The following is a 19308-nucleotide window of genomic DNA, read 5'->3' on the forward strand; positions in this document are numbered from 1 at the left end:
AAGGTTGGGATAGAATTCTGTAATGTAAGAAAAAGCCTCTCCCAGCAGTGCTGGGTTTGTTTCTCACTTAATTTGCAAATCTTTTTAATGTTTTTAAACACGCTTTTCAATTCATGCTCTTGAATTTGGGTGCAATTCTAGGGAGAGATGCTTGAAATTAAAGTGTTGGCTCTCTGTGCTCTGTGGTAACTCTAACCCTCGACTAGGCAGCAGAGAAATGCAGCTGGGGTGCAAACAGCTGCTGTTCAGAAGCCTCAGCACAGGAGTGCATCCCGGGATACCTCCCTTCTCCTCTGATTGCTCTTGTCCTCCTGAGAAATGCCCTGCTGGCTTTGCTGCTGAGCAGGACCTCAGCTCTCAGTGGACAAACTGGTCCTCCTCTGTGGCTCTTCCCTGCAGCCACGGGAGCAACGCAGTCCCGGCTAGCAGCTCCCCAAGCTTGGCTGGAGGAAGCCACAAGATTTGCCACCCCCAGGTTCCATTAGAGAACCCCAGGTGGTGGTGCCGTCTGTGGCGTGGGTGGCACAGGCGAGGAGGAGACCACGAGGAGTCCAAGGCACAGGAAAAAGAGAGGACACTTGCGTGGCTGTCAAGGAGGCTTTATTCCTTAATGGTTCCAGAGACAAATGACTAAGGAGACAGGCTGGGGCGGGGGGGAGCTGATACAGGGAGTGGGCGTGGAAGGGGGAGACTCAAAGTAACCAATAAGAATAGGGTAGGGGAGGAACGAACAACATATTTGAACCAATAAAGATCATACATAGGAGGGGAAAAGCCCCAGGGGCAAATCATACAGCAGAGTAAGGGTGACTGTCATGGAAAAATCTCGAACAAAAGGGGGGGGTGGTTACAGTGAGTGACAACGGGAGTAGGTGGCACCACTGGGAGGGGAGAGGACTGATAAGGGCAGGGAGGGAGGAGGGAAGGATCACTGGGTTTGATGGGCAGGCAAGTGGCGGGAAAGGAAAGTAACAAACAACCTGGGACAAACCATCATGAGGGGAGAACATGGGGGGAACTAAGGACCAAACCATTTTCTTAACACAAAACAACTAACACAAATAATAATAACAAATCTTTGAAAACACGATGCCACACTCCTCAATCATGGTGATTATCTGAACTGTTCTGATCTGGGATCTGTTCTTTGGCATCCTCCTGCTTCATTTCTCTGGCAGCAGAGAGCAGGGGCTGGTGCTTCCCTACTTTCTTCAAGTAATGATAGTGATGGAGAGCTGTTTTTTCTCTCCCAAGATCTGGGAGAGCCACTGTTTTACAACTTGATAGAGGTATCCAGCCATGCCCTGGTGCAGCAGAGTAAGAGGTGTTGGGAGCCTGAGTGTAACTGAGAGAAACTCACGTTTCCCTCTCTCTTCATTGACTCAGGGTAGGGGGAGTTTGAAGAAAAGTGCAGCAGCAACAAAAGATACTCAAGTCTTCTTGTGCTTCCTTCCCCTCCATACACACCCTCTCCCTTCCCTCTGTGTCTGCTGGGCATTGTGATTTGTCCTAAGATGAGAACACCTAGGGAGAAATGTCCTAAGAAAAGAATGCAGGAGGAACTGTGTGATTGCTTGCATAATCACAGAATCCCAGGAACAATCAGGTTGGAAAAGACCTCTGGGATCATCAGATCCAATCTGAACACCAATGTGTCAGTCAGACCATGGCACTGCATCCAGTCTTTTCTTAAACACCTCCAGGGACAGGGACTCCTGGGAAGTCTGTTCCAATGTCTAGTCATCCTTTCTGTGAAGAAATTATTCCTAATGTCCAAGCTAAACCTCCCCTGGCACAGCTTCAGACTCTGTCCTCTTGTCCTGTCCCTGGCTACCTGGGAGAAGAGGCCAGTGCCCACCTGGCTGCACCCTCCTGCCAGGGAGCTGAGTGCATTCCAGCATGGGAGAAATTGTGATTATTGTCACTGACTGTGCTGCACATTAGCCTGCAAAAGGGGGTAAAATGCTGCTGGACATTGGGCCAGCTGGGCACTCCTCCAGTTCCTGCCTGGTGTTCTTACCTTAGGACAAATGAAAATGCCCATCAGTGACAATCACAAGGCAGAGAAGTGTGTGTGGACAGTGCACACAAAGACCCCAAATGCTGTCACCCACCACAAAGGTATTGTAAATTCATGGCAAGCCCTATGGCAGGGAAGAACAAAGCATCTCCATGTTCTCAGAAGGCTAATTTATTACTTCAATATATTATATTATATTAAAGAATACTGTACTAAATTATACTAAAAAATACAGAAAAGCTCCTTACTGAATGCTTAAAAGATAATAATGAAAACTTGTGACTCTTTCCAGAGCCCCCAGTTTGGCCATAATTGGCCAGACAGTCAAAACAACTCACACCAGAGTCCAATCAAGCAATCACCTGTGGGTAAACAATCTCCAAACACATTCCACATGGGCACAACACGGGAGAAGCAAATGACACAAGAATTGTTTTTCTTTTCTCTGAGGCCTCTCGCTGCCTTTCAGCCTCCCAGGAGAAAAACCCTGGGCGAAGGAATCATGTTCAGAGAATGTGAATGCCACACAAAGGGCCAGTTGTTTTTCTTTGAAACTCTCAATTGTTTAGTGGAAACATAAGGAATTGAGATGCTCATTGCATTTGACCAACTGTATAGCAGTACCAGCTGCTCTGAGCAAGCCACCTGTCTATAGTGACAGTTGTGCTCCATCCTTTTCTGCAACACTTCATGTTCCCCTTCTGAAGGACAGGTTTAACAGCAGAATTTGATGAGTTCAGTGCTACACAGTCCTGGCAGGTAGGACCTGTGGAAGTTTTGTACTCTGTTAATGTAACAAAGCTTCTGTTTTGTCTTATTTACTAGTAATCTAATTCATCAAGAGTAAAGACACCCTTTGGTTTCTGATTGGAGTCGACAGGACTAACTTTTCTGCTTCATGATGCTGAGGCAAAGAGCAAGCCTCAAAACCACCCAAATTCACATGTTAAAAACAAGCAGTGCCAATGGGATCTATAAGGACGTCTGACTTACTCAAGATTGCAGTCTAGTACCATTTTCCAGTGAACTGGCAGAATCATAGCAGTAGTTGTTTATCACTGGTTGGGGTCCATGTACAAATCACAAATGGGATGGGACTGCTAGGAATGTGCTTTGAGCTGTTTTATTTTTCAGCATCATGTCTCATTACATGGTTATGACAATTGGAAGATGCCATCAGCTCACATTTCAGGCAGTAGACAAAGAACTTAATGTTACAACTTACTTTATAAGTTTTTTGAGCAATCACACAGAGCAAAAGCACATTGACAGTAGTTCCATCCAACCCTATAAGCACACGTACCTTTGGTTAAAACAATGTTTGCTTATTTTGAATACAACACCTGCTTGTAAGCCTTAAAACATAATGCACAGAGCTCCGTTATTAAGCTTAGAATTTCCTAATATCTCACTAGATATACTTTTCTGCAGCTTAGGGAGTTATTCTAGACAAGCATTAATACACAGACCATTGTCCTACTTGTCCTTTTCTACTTTTTACATAATTTTTCTGCTGACCTATCTCATGGCTACTGCTTAGCTCTAATCACAGTTCTGCTGTCTCTGAGGCCTGTCTTTTGCAGGGGTTCCCAAACCCCTCTGATTTTATGGATTCCCACAATTGTTCTGTGTCTGGCCACACTGTCACTGTCAGTTGTGTTACTGTGAGAAATCTGAAGTACACTCTCAAGACAATACATGGTGCTGTTACAGCATCGGACAGACTGCATTAGGAACAGTACTTCTGAAACTAATCCAATTTATTGACCAAAGTTTTCAGGAGATTTAAAACCATATATTTTTTATCTTTAAAAGAAGTGTGTACTTGACAGTGCTCATGAGGGAAGCAGACTCATGAGCTTCTGTGTCCATGTACTTGGAGCTGTGCCAAAGGAGAGGTAGATCAATCAAACTGGAATAACACTAAGGGGAGGCAGATCCTGTTATTGTACCTGCTGCTCTTCCATGGCTTCAGGTGTTATCATCATCTGAAAGAGAAAAACTTGGCTGTGACATTGCATGGAAAGGTTCCTGAGCAATGCCAGTCCCTGTCTTTGGCAGGAAAAGATCAAGTGTAAGGAATGAACTGAAATACCATGTGCTGCAGTAAGTATCATGAAATTACCAGTATCTGCTGTCTTGCTGAACACAAATATGTATATCATTTTTTGCAGCATTTTGAGTTACTGTAACTAATTCACAAGCTCCCTCTGCTGGGCTCCCAGCATAGGAGAGCAATGGCAAAGCTCCTGTTATGTTATTTGCAGACTGACCCATTTTCTTCAGCTTATTTTGACACTTTGTACAGCATCAGAAATAGTGTACAAGCAAATTCATGTAAGTGGCCTGTTAGAAGTGTAACAGAGATTTGATGCATTAGATGCATAATAAAATGTTTTTATGTACATAGAGGGGTTTTTACACTATAATGTAACTGTAGCTGTTACCTCCTGAAAGTGCTCAAGCACCTATCAAAAGATCATGATACTTGATTTCAGTAATGCCTTCTGTCACAGGAAAGAGCTCTAAGGAAAGAAATACAGACCTGTTAAAAGAATTAAAAGCTTACAGTCATCAAATACACTCCATACAGTATGCAGTTTGATCTAGCAGTGGTTTTCAAAATGAGCCAAGGGGTTTGTACAAGCATTCAGAGGAATGAAAAAGTGCTGAAAATGTTACTCTAATCAGAACAGCTCATCCTGCTGCTTTCTGCCTAATCCTCAAGGTCAGGACTTCTGTCTGCAGTTTTCAAAATACATACGTGGGGCTTAACACTGTCATAACCAATAATTGCAGAATCTCTTTTAGTAGATTAAAAGGAGTTGTGAAATTATTGACTTCCAGCTAAACAATTTCAGGGTGAGAGATTGCTAACAAAAAGCAGAATGATGCTCTGTGATTGCTGTAGACATTGCACTTCCTGGCTGCCTTTTAACAGGGATTTACTGAAAAAAAGTCCTGCCTTAAATAATTCACAAAATTGAGGAGTGCCTTTATGGGAAAAGGCATACTGTCTGCAGTAGCACCAGAGAAAAATGGAGAGACTTTATGAACAATCACAGTGCCTTTTTTTACTGCAAGTCAGGCTCCTAGACACAGACAGTGATACAAATAGAAAGAATTAAAGTGCTGCCTGTGTGTTGTGCTCATAGTAACAGGTGTATGGGAATGCAGCTGTCACCAGAGTGAGTGGAGCAATTATTTGGCAGCACTCAGCATTACTGGACAATGATGTGAAACAGAAAATAAAGAGCTCCAGTGATCAATTGATACAGAAATTGCAGGGAGAATGTGGAATGCATGTATTCCAAGCTTCAGTCTAGTGAGGAGGCTAAAATAAACATTTCTAACGTCAACTGAGACAAAAATCTCCTCTTCTGACTAAAGTGGGCAGGCCACCTCTACTTAACCAGGAAAAGGAACATGTATGATGTGTGTGTTTGATAAACAACTGAAAGATTTAGAGGGGCTTTTTACATGGGCATGTAGTGACAGGACAATGGGGAATGGCTTTAGAATGAAAGAAGGCAGCTTACATCTAAATATTGGGAAGGAATTCCTTGCTGTGAGTGTGGTGAGACACTGGAACAGATTGTTCTGGAGAAGTTGTTCAAAGCCAGGGTGGACAGGGCTTTGAGCAACCTGGTCTAGTAGAAGGTGTCCCTACCCATGGTGGGGGACTTGGAACTAAATGGTCTTTAAGGTGCATTCAACCCAAACCATTCTGTAATTCTTTGGTAAAACAGGTTGTGATGTCTTCAAGAATACAAAAAGGAATGAGGTGAAATTTTAAAGCACTAGCAATATATCTCTTAGTGTCATTAGACTTCCATTCAAGTACTGATATGATAAAGATTTATTTTACCCATGCTCATATTAAGTGACATTCAAGAATTTTCTCAAAACATGTATCTTATCTCAAGAATGAATCTTTTTTCTAGGTAGCATATTCTCATATTGGCTTTATTCTGCATCAAAGCATCTGATGGCTCTAGAGGACATGATATCAATATAGGATTTATCCCTTCAAAGTCTGAGGATGATCAGTCTGTTTCTTTTCTGTCCCTAATTAAACATTATTTCAGTAATTCCCAGGGGCAAGGAAGCATTGCAACTACACTGAAATGAAGATGAAGTTTGTAAGACCACAGTTGCACTGTCTGTGGTTATGATTAATGTATTTTATTGTTGTTTTGGCCATAAGATTTACCTGTTTTTTTAAAGATACTGTGAAGGAGCACACAGAGACAAGCCACAGATTTTATTTTTTTTCTTGTAAGGTGACAGAAATCTAAGGAGATTTTAACACAAATTTGATTGAAGTAAAATGTGTCAAACCAATGGAGATCTTATATATGATTGCTGATAATTCAGCCTTTGGCAGGCCACTAATAATGATGGTGAGTGAGAGTTTCTGTTCCAGTCAGCCATTTCCCAGAATAAGGAGCAAATGCAAATCCTTCATACTTAAATGTTTAGGGAAACAAGCAGCAACCCTACAATGACTGTGAACTGAGTGACTTGGTAAGAGGTATTTGTAGTCAACATAAAGATTTATTTATTTAGCTGGTAGTTAGGACACATCTACCTGGTGTAAGCCCAGATCAGTCCAAGAGGCCAGAAATAAGGCTGGTTTCTAGATACACAGGTCATTTTCTTTCCCATTTTCTTGGTCATATGGAAGTGGGTCAGGTGGGTTGATTTCTACCATTCATTCATGCTTTTAAATACTGTTTTTCATCTGTCTTTGCATATGGGCTGCTTTTGCATTCTGAAAAAGAGGTGACACTCATTAGCATATTTCATTATGCCAGCCAACAGGGTATACTTATACTTAGTCTATACTGTACCAATGTATAGATTTAGGTATTCATAGTGCTCAAGTGTTTTGTCTTTTTACACTTACTTAATATTAAAAAACAGTGAACAGTGCATTCTTATCTAGCTGATACTTCTTTATGCAGCACTGTGGAAGGCTGGATTTAGATAGAAGTTTATATCCATTTAAAATACACAATCAGCATTCTAAAACAGTCATTAATTCAATTTAAAAATTAAATGTGCTGAACATAAAAATAAGTTTAGCAAAACATGGTTTGTATTGAAAGCTAGTTGATAATATTTAGTGAAGGAATCATTACATACAGAAGATGAACTGATTAAGATTTTTCTAACCCACATGCCTTTCAGAATTGCAATTAGAAGAACTTATCCTTCACATTTATTTTTAAGGGATGATGTTATTAGTGCTTTTACAAGGTATGGAATTCAGAGGAGTAGGTCCCAAATTTCAAGACAGTGAAATGAGAGCTCTGGAGAGAATTCAGTATTTCTCACCGTGTCTTTGCTCTCCTCATTTGCAAAGATTCAAACCATTTCTTTAAATTCTGTGAAGGTAAGACAATTAATTTAAAAATGACTGGAAATGAGTGAAGTCTCCAGATGTTAATGGCTGTTTAATTCTACTGCAGTGACATTAAAGAACTCTAATCAAGATGAGAACTAGGTTGTTCTCCAGGTTGTACAAATACCAGAGTCATTTGGAGCAGCTGTAATAAAATCCCTTGTTATCATGGAGCAAGGTGAGACACACAAACAAGGTCTTTCAACCATTATTTTTCAGTCAAGTTTTAAGTGACATTAATTATCTGTAGCATCTTTTACAGTCCAAATGAGAAAATATAGTTTATAACAGATGTTGTCTCCATATTAAACCTATCAGTATTTTCTAAACTTGAAGAAGTAATTGTCAATCCTATGATAATACAAATTATAGCAAACCCAAATGTATTCAGAAACATTTCAAGACAATATTTTCTGGTATTGTAGTTAATTTTAGGATTGCTGTTTATCTTGTTAAGACCATTTGTATAGCCTTTTCCTTTTTTTTTTTTTCTGTGTCATTTTTCCTTTTAGATTTCTCAGTTCTCTTTTCACAAGTTGAAATATATTTCTTCAAAGTACTGCTGCCATATGGGCTTTCCCCTAAAGCTAAAACAGTACTTTGGCTAAATTATTTAATTGGCCTAGGTGTTGGTCAGTAATGTCCAGGTGTGGCTTACACAGGACTGTGCTGATGACTGCAGTGAATTGCATGTAATTAGAGTTGTAATTAACACTGTAAAACTGATCTCTCACTGAATGCTTTAGATCATTAACATGGAAAAGTTCATGTCTGGTGAAATGTGTGATTTGTCAGTCTTACTTCTGACACCTCTAAGAGTAAGGCATTAGTAATTTTTAGGGACTGCATTAACCTGTTTGTGATGCTAAAGTCCCACAAGCATAGCTAGCCTATCTTCATAGAAGCCTGTCTTGCACTCCATTTTTCTTAGCATTTTCTTGTATTAAGAAAGTGTGATTCTTTTACTAAGAGGTTTCTGAACCCTCTTATGTAGTAGTGATTTAGTAACAATTTAGTAACTCTTCCTTTCTTCCTTTTTTTTTAAATCTTGTCTGTAGGAAAATCTGTCTGGGTTGGTGTGTCCCAATAAAGCCTGTAACATTTACTTCTTTCATCTTTTCTTTTGTCCTCTCCTAATGCCTCTTCCCCCAGTCTGGAGGCTGCTGTTCTGCAGCTTGCCTGCTGCTTGTTGTCAGCTTCCATCAGACTGAAGGATTTCTGGGAAGGATAGACTCTTGCAGGGCCTCTTTTCACCTCATATGTGCAGCTAAAGATTTGACATTCACTTCCTGAGACAGGATGAAACTCTGGTTTTGAGAAACATCATGTAAATCAACTGTGTTATGTAAGGAACTCCTAATAATGATGTACATTACAGCATATTTATAAGATTAAAGGCAGTACTGCATCCTGTACACTGGCAGAAAAGCAGTCTCCTGAAAAATGTCTTAAAAATGAAATAATAGACTTGGTGTTTGTTTGATGTTTGTGTTTAGGTGCTGACTGCAGCACAAATTAAATCAATTTGCCTGGCCATACTGGAATCAGGAAAACAGTATGCAGTGAAGAAGAGGAAACCAGTCCCACTGATGTATTCCTACTATGGAACAGAGTATCTTGGTGAGTAAAACACACCAACACCTCTGAGGGTGTGCTGTGTGGAGATGCTGAGCTAGCAGGCACTTCAAGAATAAAATACATAAAATCTAGAGTGTGGGATTTCTCCTGAACCAGCTGGGACCATACATCCTCCTCCTCCTTATGGGTAGCTAGGTTGGAGCTCACCTGAAGCAGAGGTGAAAGGCCACTGAGCAGGGCCCTTGTGGGCTTCTCAAGGCACAGAATCACTGCAGAAAGTGTGAGATTGGTTCACAGCTCCCTGCCAGGGGAGCAGAGAGAGCAGTCACTGAGTTGTGTGTTCCACAGACCCTGGCAAGTACAGACAGTTCTTGCACTGAAATTTAGGTGTTAGCTCACTGATACTGACAGTCAGTAACTGGAAATACCCATTTATGGCCCCATTTCAATTTGCATTCAGAAAATGCAAATATATGGTCCAGATTCAGCAGTGTGTTAAGAAGAGTAACACCTTGAAACAGAATTCAGTTCAGGTTCAGTTTAACTTCCTACAGTGAGTTTCAGTCATATCAGAGTGAGAGCAGAAGGAATTCATACATATTTTTTGCAAAGCTAGAGGAACTAGAAATGACAGAAGTAGTAAAATATGGTGTTAGGCACATAGAAATCTTTTATTCCAAGCACTATTCCAGTATGCATGAAGAAGAGGAAAGAGCCATGCTCTTGACACGGAAATCTATCCCAAGGGAAACTTGCAATGAGGTGCAGACAGGACCTAAACTCAGTTTTAGGTCTAATTCAGTTGTTTCTGTTCTTTCCAGGTGCAGCACATGGGCTTTCCTCAATCCTGCAGATGTTGCTCTCCTATTATGAGTACCTGCAGCCAGCAGATCAGGAGCTGGTGTGGCAGAGTGTGGATTTCCTGATGGACCAGGAGCAGAACAGCAACTGGCCCCCTGAGCTGGGGGAGACCATTGAGAGGGAGAACGAGCTGGTGCACTGGTGCCATGGAGCTCCAGGTTCTTTTCCCATTGATCTATGCACAGCCAGATGCTGATCACATTGCTTTTCCACATTAGGTGATTCCATGTAGAAGATAATCTCAGGTTAAATTCGACCAAAGTGAAAAAAAAAAAACCCAAAGGACATAAAGAAATTACACATTGAGGTGGGAAAATTCATTAATTGCTGTTGTTATTCCCCAGAAAAACCTGTATCCCATCACTGTTCTTGGGTAATAACACAGATGTAGCTTACAGAACACTTCAGCTACTCCAGTGTTTGTTCAATTCAGACCACAAGTCAGCTGAACATTTCCTTAGGCACTTGAGTTGGTTATGTGTCATGTGCATTCCCATGAGGTTACTGTGAACTCAGCTGTGCAGTGCTCTGGTGAAGATTATGATTAATTTATTTAAATCCCCTCTAAAAATAAGCCAAATAGCTTTTTTTTTTAACAAAAGTTAGTATGCATAACTGTGTATAACTAGAATAAAGCAGTGTAGGCCTAACTGGGGAAAAAAATGTTAGTTTCTTTTTCTCATTTAGTAAAAATTTGTATCTGTTGCCAGTGTAAGAAATTAACTTGCCCATCCTTGTGTTTCTGTCAGTCTAAGCATGTGAGGTGAATGGGGATTTGGACCAATAGAAGACAGTGCTAAGTGTTTAGTGTTTAAAGGCAAAATTGTGACTCCTCTTTTAAAATCATGGAAATCTGGGAATGTTGGAGTAAACCCTGAAATTCAGTAATGCCTTGAAAAGATTGAAAGTGGTATTGTCACAGGGGGTGGATAATTACATTTACTGTGTGTTTTTAGCATAGCAGATACTCCCCCTCATGGAGCATTTAGAGGCTACACTGACATGTGTAGAGCACGAGCCTGCAGTTTTTTAGTGCATTAATCTTTATTTTCTTAGGTGTTCTTCAAAACTCTTGGTGTGCTTATTACAAAAGACAATCTCACTGCTCTTTTCCTAGGCATTGCATATCTGTTTGCCAAAGCTTACCTGGTTTCCAAGAAGCCTCAGTATCTGGACACTTGTATCCGCTGCGGAGAGCTCACCTGGCAGAAAGGCCTCCTGAAGAAGGGCCCTGGCATATGCCACGGGGTGGCTGGTAGTGCTTATGTGTTCCTGCTGCTGTACAGGCTCACTGGGAACTCCAAATACATATACAGGGCACAGAGGTGAGCATTCCTGTCTTCTGGATTTAGGTAATACCAAAAGTTTCAGGAACATCGACAAAGCAGAGTCTGTGATCACCACCCTCGGATGTAACCCGAGTGTTTAAGGTTCAAGATCAATTCTGGCTGTGAGTTCTGGGGTGGGTGCACTCTCATTCTGTGGGAGCTCTGCAGTCTCCTTCCAGGCTGCCTGGGCTCTCCCAGGCTCCGTCCCTGCCCAGGAGCCTGGTTCCTACAGAGACAACTGGCTGGATGTGGAGGGGTCACATGCATCCAGATCTCATCCTGAAGTGATGGCAGAACTCACCCAAGCTGTGTACTCAAGTCCAGGAGTAGAGTAAAACATGATTTGTTAGGATTTTTTTCAGAGCATTTAACACTATTCCATATTATTAGAAGTGAAAAGTAAGTATAGGATGTGGTGTGCAGTTATTTTATATTTTTTTTCATTTCTCATTCTCACCTTTAGCTTAGCTAGTGGGGTTAATTCTGTTTTGTCTGAGTGCAAGCACATGTGGTCCAGTAAAATTCTGTCATGGTGCTGCAATTATCTTCAACTATGTATCTCTAGTTTACTGTACCTGTTTAAAAATATACTATTCCATGTTTGTTACTGTTTTCCTTACAGCACAGAATAACAAGGGGAAATGGTGTAGTAATTAAGATGACTGATTTTCAGCCCTTTGCCTATTTTTTAAATTTGTGTGGCTATTTTAGCATTACAAAATTTGTTGTATCGATGTGAAACATTGCTTGTATCCTAAAAGTTATTAGAAAGTATTTGTTTAATGATACATCTTAGAGAAATCAGAAGTTTATAGCTCTTAAACAAGCATAATGCACACACAGATTGCAAAGGTTTGTCTCTTCTGGATCTAATGAATCTCAATTTCTTGTGGAAATTGGACAGTGTAGAATTTGCAGAAAAGGTTAAATACTGATCATTCTGCTTTCTTTAATTACTGAGTGTTATTAAAATGATGCTTCCAAACAAGTAGACAGAGAGGAACATAAAGTAATAACAAACTCTTTTTTTTTTCTCTCTTAGGTTTGCAGAGTTCTTATTTACAGAAGAATTTAAGTCTGGTTCCCGGGCACTAGAAAGTGTATATAGTCTGTATGAAGGATTTTCAGGAACTGTGTGTTTCCTGACTGACTTGCTGCAACCCAACCAAGCCGAGTTTCCTCTCTTCAGTGTCTTTGTCTAAAGACTGATGTTCTCCAGGGCCTCATCCTGGAGGCAGTGGGAGAGGGCACCTGCAGTTCCACTTACTTTTCCGGACAGGCTATGTACAAAACGAGCTGGGGTACCACTAATGCTAGCCTTAATGTAGCTGGGAGTCAGATCAAAACCAACACACACTGGGGCTTGGGGGGTGGGGAAGTGTGTGGTCAAAATGAATGGGTCAGTGGGGAAAAAAAATGTGGGAGCTGATTGAATCTGATGTTGTAGATATTTATCTAATTATTCAAGTGAGAGAGAAAGGGGCATTATCAAACTTTTAATTTGGTGAAAAAAAAGGCAAGCTAGAATTGCAGAGACATGCAAAGAAGAAACAGTGATGCACCCAGTAGGTTTTAAAAAGAATACTGCAAAAATCATTCATGGAGCAATTCACTAAATGGGGAGGGTGTTGTAGACATGTCACTGCACTGCACAAAGGCAAAATCTGGGACTTTTTTACCCTAAGCCACATCTGCTAGTTTTAGTAACATGTATTAGGAAAATCTGTATCTTTGAGCTCTTTGGTCCTCATATAATGGCAGTTCTGTAAATAGCTGAGTGTTCAGGCTGCAGTTTCACAGTTCATTTCAGCAAGTGGGGTCTCATGTGTGTAAATGGGCACTGAATTGGACCCTTCCTTTTAAAGCTCAATCTGTGGCAAGGAGCTGGTCTCCTTTCTGATCTACTGTAACTGTGTCATGTCTTGTCAGTATTTTCCCTGTCACATGGAGGATGGGTGGAGCCATGGAGAAGACTTGGATTGAAAAGTTCTGTAGCAAAGATACAGCAGGCAGATGCTTTCTTCATGATACAGCATTGCTAGATAAGTATTGTTCAGAGATACAAAAGCTTCCTTTAAAAATTAATTACTTATAGCATCATTTCTGAATAGTACCCTAAGTTTTTCAGATGATGGAAAACCTGTTTTCCTTGATGAATTCTTCACTACAAACCTGGCAAAGTGAATGCAATCATGGGGTGGCATACTGATCCTCAGAAAAAACCTCATAACAAAACTCAAAATTGCTTTTTTTCCTAGTTAGCAAGATAATGTATATGCCCAAATGATTTTTAGCTAGAAAATAATTTAGGTAGAAATAAATGGGTTGCTCAATACTAGTTGCACTAGCACGTATAGTTGCAAATATGTGCTGTATTCTATGTATGGTAGATATGATGAAATGGTACTTGAGAGCTAAAGAAAATACTAACATAGATTTGTACTAAAAAATAGAAAATTAGTATCTGTATTTAAAATCTATTTACTATTTATTTATTTTTATTTAAATGTTAATAAGAAATATTAAGACAAATTGGGAAGACCAATCTGTCAAAAACTGAGGTTGGAGAGAAAAAGCTGCTGTACATGCACTGCCAAACAATGCAATCCCTCTTCCTGCATTCTCAGCTGGAGGAGATTACAATTTCTTTATTTTTAATGCCTAATGGATTAAAGTTCCCATTTCATTTCAGTGGGCTTTGATCAGGCTATAAGATGGAGCTGGGTCTTGAAATCCTCCCACATTTTAATAAAATAATCCCTTCCTGCTCTTGCCACTGTTATTTTAATGAGATGGCTCACATAAGCTGCAGATAAGGATTTCTGTTACTCTGTCTTGCACTGTGCAGCTCTAATTAATTACTTAATCATAGAAATAACCATAGTTAACTGGTGAATAAAGCAATGCAGTTCTGTATCAGTTTGCCAAGAATTTAGATATCTTTTAGTGAATGAAAATGTTAAACCTCAATATAACTTTGATATGTGTTTATTAAAACACATAAGTTAAAATGCTGTATGGTCTTTTAAGAAAGCCACTAATGTCACTTACTTGGTTACTGAGCAGTGAGATGTGTGCACACAGAGGGATGAATTCCATAGGGAGGATGTGCACATGAGGCTGAATCAAAAAGTCAGTTGATATGGGAGTGTGCTCTGCCCAGCCCTGTGGAAATGTTCCTGTTAGATCAGAGCAGAGGCAACTGTCAGTAGTGAAGATCCCAAATCCATTAGGATTTTTTATCTAGTTGGTTCCTGTAACACATTTGGCTCCTGTATTTCATAACTGGAGCCTTAAAGAAAAGTTTAAGGAAGGTAAAACTTGGCCTATCCACTTCTTCTAAATGTGATTCTTCACAAATGCCAGGGAATCAATGTTGAGCTCAGTGTCAGTTTTCTAGTGTTTTTTCCTGTGTGTCTCTCTTTGTAGAATTTCTTCCAATTCACATTCAGAGGAGACTCTGATCTTCTCTGTGTTGTGATCAACAGCACACTCAAAACAGATCTCCTGTCCCCACAACCATTCTCTGTATATGAAGCCACATGTTTTGGAGAGACAAAACAGTTATTTGAGTAAGAGTTAGTCCATTCAACAATGAGAAAACTCATGGAATCACCCAGTGTTTGAAATCTAGGTCCCGAACATCTCTGCAGGTAATGTGAGTTCAGCACTGACTCTGGCAAGGGCAGCAAAAGAACATCCAGTCTCATGGGATACATCTGGTAAAAACCTTGGAACATATTTGTTCATCTCTTTGCTCAGACATGGCAGTTTGAGCTCACTCTCAGAGATTTGTGGCTTTTCTTACCTGACCCAGCTGGGTTAAGGTGGCTTCTAGGTGTGCTGCAGTCACAGCTTCTGAACACAGTGCAAATACATCCCAGGGCTCTTTGGAAAACGCGACTCATTAAATCAGCAGGGTTTTTTCATCTTTCCCCTCTTTATTGTCTTACCTGATTTTTTCTCTGGACTATATATGCTGTTACAAACATGCTGTTGTAATCTTTATTTGTTGCTTTTAAGACATTGACAAAACAGCAACCCAATTAGAGCTGTCAGCACTTTTCAGTGCAATAAAAAGTAAGGTCCTCTGTGTACCCTTCTTCCTGCAAGAAATCAACCTTGCAACCTTTGCTAGACATTCTCCATGGAATGCTGTCTCCTCCTGCTCCCACACTGGGCCCTTATGGACTGGAAAATGTATTCCTGAACAGATTCTGCCCTGGTGCTGTGACAAAAGACTGTGTTGTGGGAAACTCGAGAAGCCTCTTTCAGGGTGTAAAACACAGAAACTACGTCATGTTCGCACATTAGTTTCTTGCTTGTGTTTAGTTTCTAAAGTGTAGGCAATAGGAATTTAGGTGATATAATAGTATTTCTGATTATGCTGTTAAAGCAAAGAGGATGCATTATGTGGGTATTGGTGCTTATTTGTGATGTACCTGTGTTTGTGTGGTGCTATTTGTGAGTAAAGCTGTAGATTACACATCAGTTTAAGGAGCTATATACTGTTCATGACTTTTAGCCTGCCATCCATAGATTACTGTCAGGGAATAATTTTGAGGGAAGCTAGATCTATAGTGTCCAGATTTATTGATTTCAGGATTCACAGAACCAGATGCTGTAAGTTTTATCAGCAGTACAGTTCTAACAAATATTTTTATTTTTAATTGCTACTCACAACTTCTCATCATAATAACATGTTTATTTTGTGCCAATGCTTTCAATATCTGCTTTGATTGCATCATTGTTGCCTTCAATTTCCCTGCCTTTGTTTCCCAACCTTTGAATAAGTTGAGGAGGCTGAAGAAGCAGCCCAGATCTTTTGTTCTTGAAAATAAGATTGATTGATTTTGCTTAAGCAGGGTGTTCTACTAACCTGCATTACATTATTTTATGCTCCCAGATAGTCTCTTCTCTCTGGCTGTGCCATTTCCCACCTGCTAAGGAAAAATCATTATCCTTTATAACAACTGTCACTGGTGTTTTACTTCATTAAATAAAACAGAGACTTTCTAGGGAGCATGGTCACTTCTCCATGCTTCAGTGTTTCAGTTCTGTCAGGACAACTGAAACCAAGTCAAATGGCTAAACATTCCAAAATTCACTTTTAAGTAGTTCTGGGAAATATACATAAGGGAATGCAAGTAAAGGGATCACCTTTATTGCTACTCTGTCAAATTAAGTAATGCCACTTTGATGTTCTAATACTGATTATATATGGACACGAAAAGAATATGACAAGAATACTGAATGGTTTTTTTAATACTGTGGAAAAAAATGAACTATAGGTATCTGCTGTATTCAGAAACATGGAGGGGCAATATGTGCAAATGGAAACTTTGATAAGCAATCAAGTTTTTGTACTCATATAGTTTTCTGCATATACAGTTACAGCATCTGCCAACATACTGCATGTTTTATGCCAACAGTGACCTATTTTAGTGTATGCATGGATTTTGAGACTATATCCTTGTTCTTTGGATCTCTGAGGTCTGCCAAGTAAATCTCAGGTGCAGTAATCTTCTACATACCTTGAATATTCACTGGCATGAGTGCATATTCTAATCTGTAGGAAGATTAGTATATCAGGACTAGAATTGCCCGATTGATTTTCAAAGAGTAATCTTGCTCTGAAGAGCTAACAATTGCTGGCTGTCAGCACAGCCTGGACTGCTCTGAGAAGACATTTCAGTTTATATAAATATGTCTAAGGCTAACAGCAGAAAGCTAAATTGAAAAGAAATAAGAAAACGACCAAAAATCCCACGATGAGGGGAACAACATACTTCAAAGCCATAAGCCAAAAATGCTCAGGGCCCACAAAACAATACAGCAATTTAGGGATGTGAATAGGCATTTTCCAAAGGAATAGCACAGTGTTTCATTGCACAGGTAGTGGTACAGTAAGCACTGTGCATGTTTCAGCTGCCTTGAACAGCACTCCATTGCCATTACAGCAAAGTCATCAAATGTTAAGAAACATTTGCTTGAGAAGGAGTTGTCTGTAGCTGAACCTACTGCCCACTCCTATCTTTTAATGGAACAGAAATGATGTGCACTATCCATGATAAGGCAGTTTAAAAAATACATTCAAGGAGCCAATAGCACCAACTTTTAAATCTGCCTTTGAATTATTACACTTGGCTAATTTGTACTGTCACCGTTGGTCCTGCACCTCATATATTGGAAATTCTGCATCATGCTCTCAAAAAAAAAATTATAAATAGCAATCTGCTTGAAAATACATAAGACCATATTTATTTTTAATGCTTAGAAGGGAGTCCCTTGACTTTGTTCAGGGCATGACTGAAAGAGAAGATGGAGGCATTTAGGTCAAGTACAGCAATACCAACTAGAATGGCAAAAAATTAATTCAAAGCTTATTTTGCCAAGTGGTATAATGATATTTGAATACAAGAGATTTTCTAGTGTACTGATATCCAGCAACAGCATTGTATGACTTTGCAGAAGTCCTTAAGTCAATCCTACAGAGAATAGAAAACAAATTCTAGTCCAACATATATTTTTGTATCATATAGAAGAGAAAGGCTGTCTGACCAGAAATTTAACTTTGCTTCTGTCTTCATTACCATGACCACACAAGAGAGAAGGATGTCCTTTAACAATTGTCTGGTTTTGCCACTAAATTGGCCTCCTGCACTCATTTTAAGAGCATGATAGGCCACCTGCTGATGTCCATGGTGAACTTCTGCTTGATTCTAGACATGTAAGGTAGCTCCTTCCATATGTGTGAAAGAGGGGTAAAACTATGTCATTCCAGACCCCAGGCCTACAAACTTTCCTTTACACATGAGTCCCATGGAATTAGTAAGGCTTGTTTGCATGGTATAGGAAAGCACAGGTGTTTGCATATGCAGGGCCCTGTTTGATGGGAATTTATACACATTTTATCTCAATATCTCTGCAATATTCGTGAATACCAATACAAATAAAAAGTACAGGGAACTTAAATGGCATTATTTAATGTCTAGTTTGTGTTGGTGACACTTGATTATTCAGTATATTCCAGTGTGTGATGTTCATTTCTTGAGTACGTGCCACACCCTAGATTGGTTTCTCAGTGTTACAGCCATTCACAGCCATGATGTGGTACAGGCCTGTAGAATCAAGGCTGGTTTGATTCTTTAGAGATGCACCTTATTGTTTGAAAGCAGGACCCCTGCTTTTCTAATATTTTAAACACTGTGATCTTTCAGAATGTGTTTATTGTATTAGTTTTGTATTGTAGATTATGATAGAAACTAGATTTTATAGCTTTTTAAAAGCAGTGATAATACTAAGCTTCATAGTGGCAGAACAAACTGTGTATATCCATATTATGAATATTAAAGCTGTGATTATATTTTGCCTTAAATAAAAGTCCAACCTTGAACAATATGATTTTGCATTAGATTGTTTATTTTTGTACTTACCTTTCATAGTGCTGGCAACACTTTCTTCCAGAATAGTCATGACTCAGTGCTCCAAAAGCTTTTCAGTGGTTATGAAAAGTAAAAGAAATCATTTTAGAATGAGATAAATCATCCAGGCTACACACAGTGCTTAGGTAAAACACCTTATGGTAGTTTCCCACAAGACAGGTTGCTTTTGGCCTGTAGATTAAAGTTTCCCACTCTAGGTATTTATTTTCAGGTATTTATTGGCAGTCTGCTTAAATCTCAGTTTCCATAGCCTCTTCCCTTTCTAGAAAGACCCTCCATTCCCAGTGAGGAATACAAACATTAAATTTACCTTGGCCTGCCCACAACAAGGTTTCCATCTTTATCATCATGAGCTTAGCTCAACTTGCGCTGAGCAATGGGACTCTAGATTTGCCAGTGTAGTAGTTAGAGAAATGGCCAAGTGTTTATTGGCACTTTTTGTGTAAATCTGGTGACACCCTAACTTGCATTAAAGAACAGTAGCAGATAAGCAGAAGTAGCCAGTAGTGTTATCCCACTAACAGTATCTCAGACTTCTTGTTTTGCTTTCCTCTTGTGCTCCTGTAGGTCCCTGGTTTGTAGCTAACCCCCACAGGGTGTTCAGCAGTTATCTGGGAACAGGCAGGAAGAAACAAGATCTATCACCAGAGCCAGCTGAGCATGAACCAA

The 19308-nt window shown here is 39.8% G+C and overlaps 1 protein-coding gene across 1 annotated transcript in view; it reads left to right on the forward strand.

Moving 5' to 3' along the window:
• The window catches only part of LANCL3 (LanC like family member 3), a 38381-nt gene extending 19786 nt beyond the window's left edge, over window positions 1-18595 (forward strand). The window contains exons 2-5 of the mRNA XM_009089761.4: window positions 8924-9047; window positions 9827-10024; window positions 10984-11191; window positions 12237-18595. Coding sequence (XP_009088009.2) covers window positions 8924-9047; window positions 9827-10024; window positions 10984-11191; window positions 12237-12396 — 690 coding nt within the window. The 3' untranslated portion in view covers window positions 12397-18595. The remainder of the gene's footprint in view (window positions 1-8923; window positions 9048-9826; window positions 10025-10983; window positions 11192-12236) is intronic.
• The last annotated feature ends 713 nt before the right edge of the window (window positions 18596-19308 follow it).

This window comes from Serinus canaria, chromosome 1, assembly GCF_022539315.1.
Source record: "Serinus canaria isolate serCan28SL12 chromosome 1, serCan2020, whole genome shotgun sequence".
Taxonomy (NCBI): Eukaryota; Metazoa; Chordata; class Aves; order Passeriformes; family Fringillidae; genus Serinus; species Serinus canaria.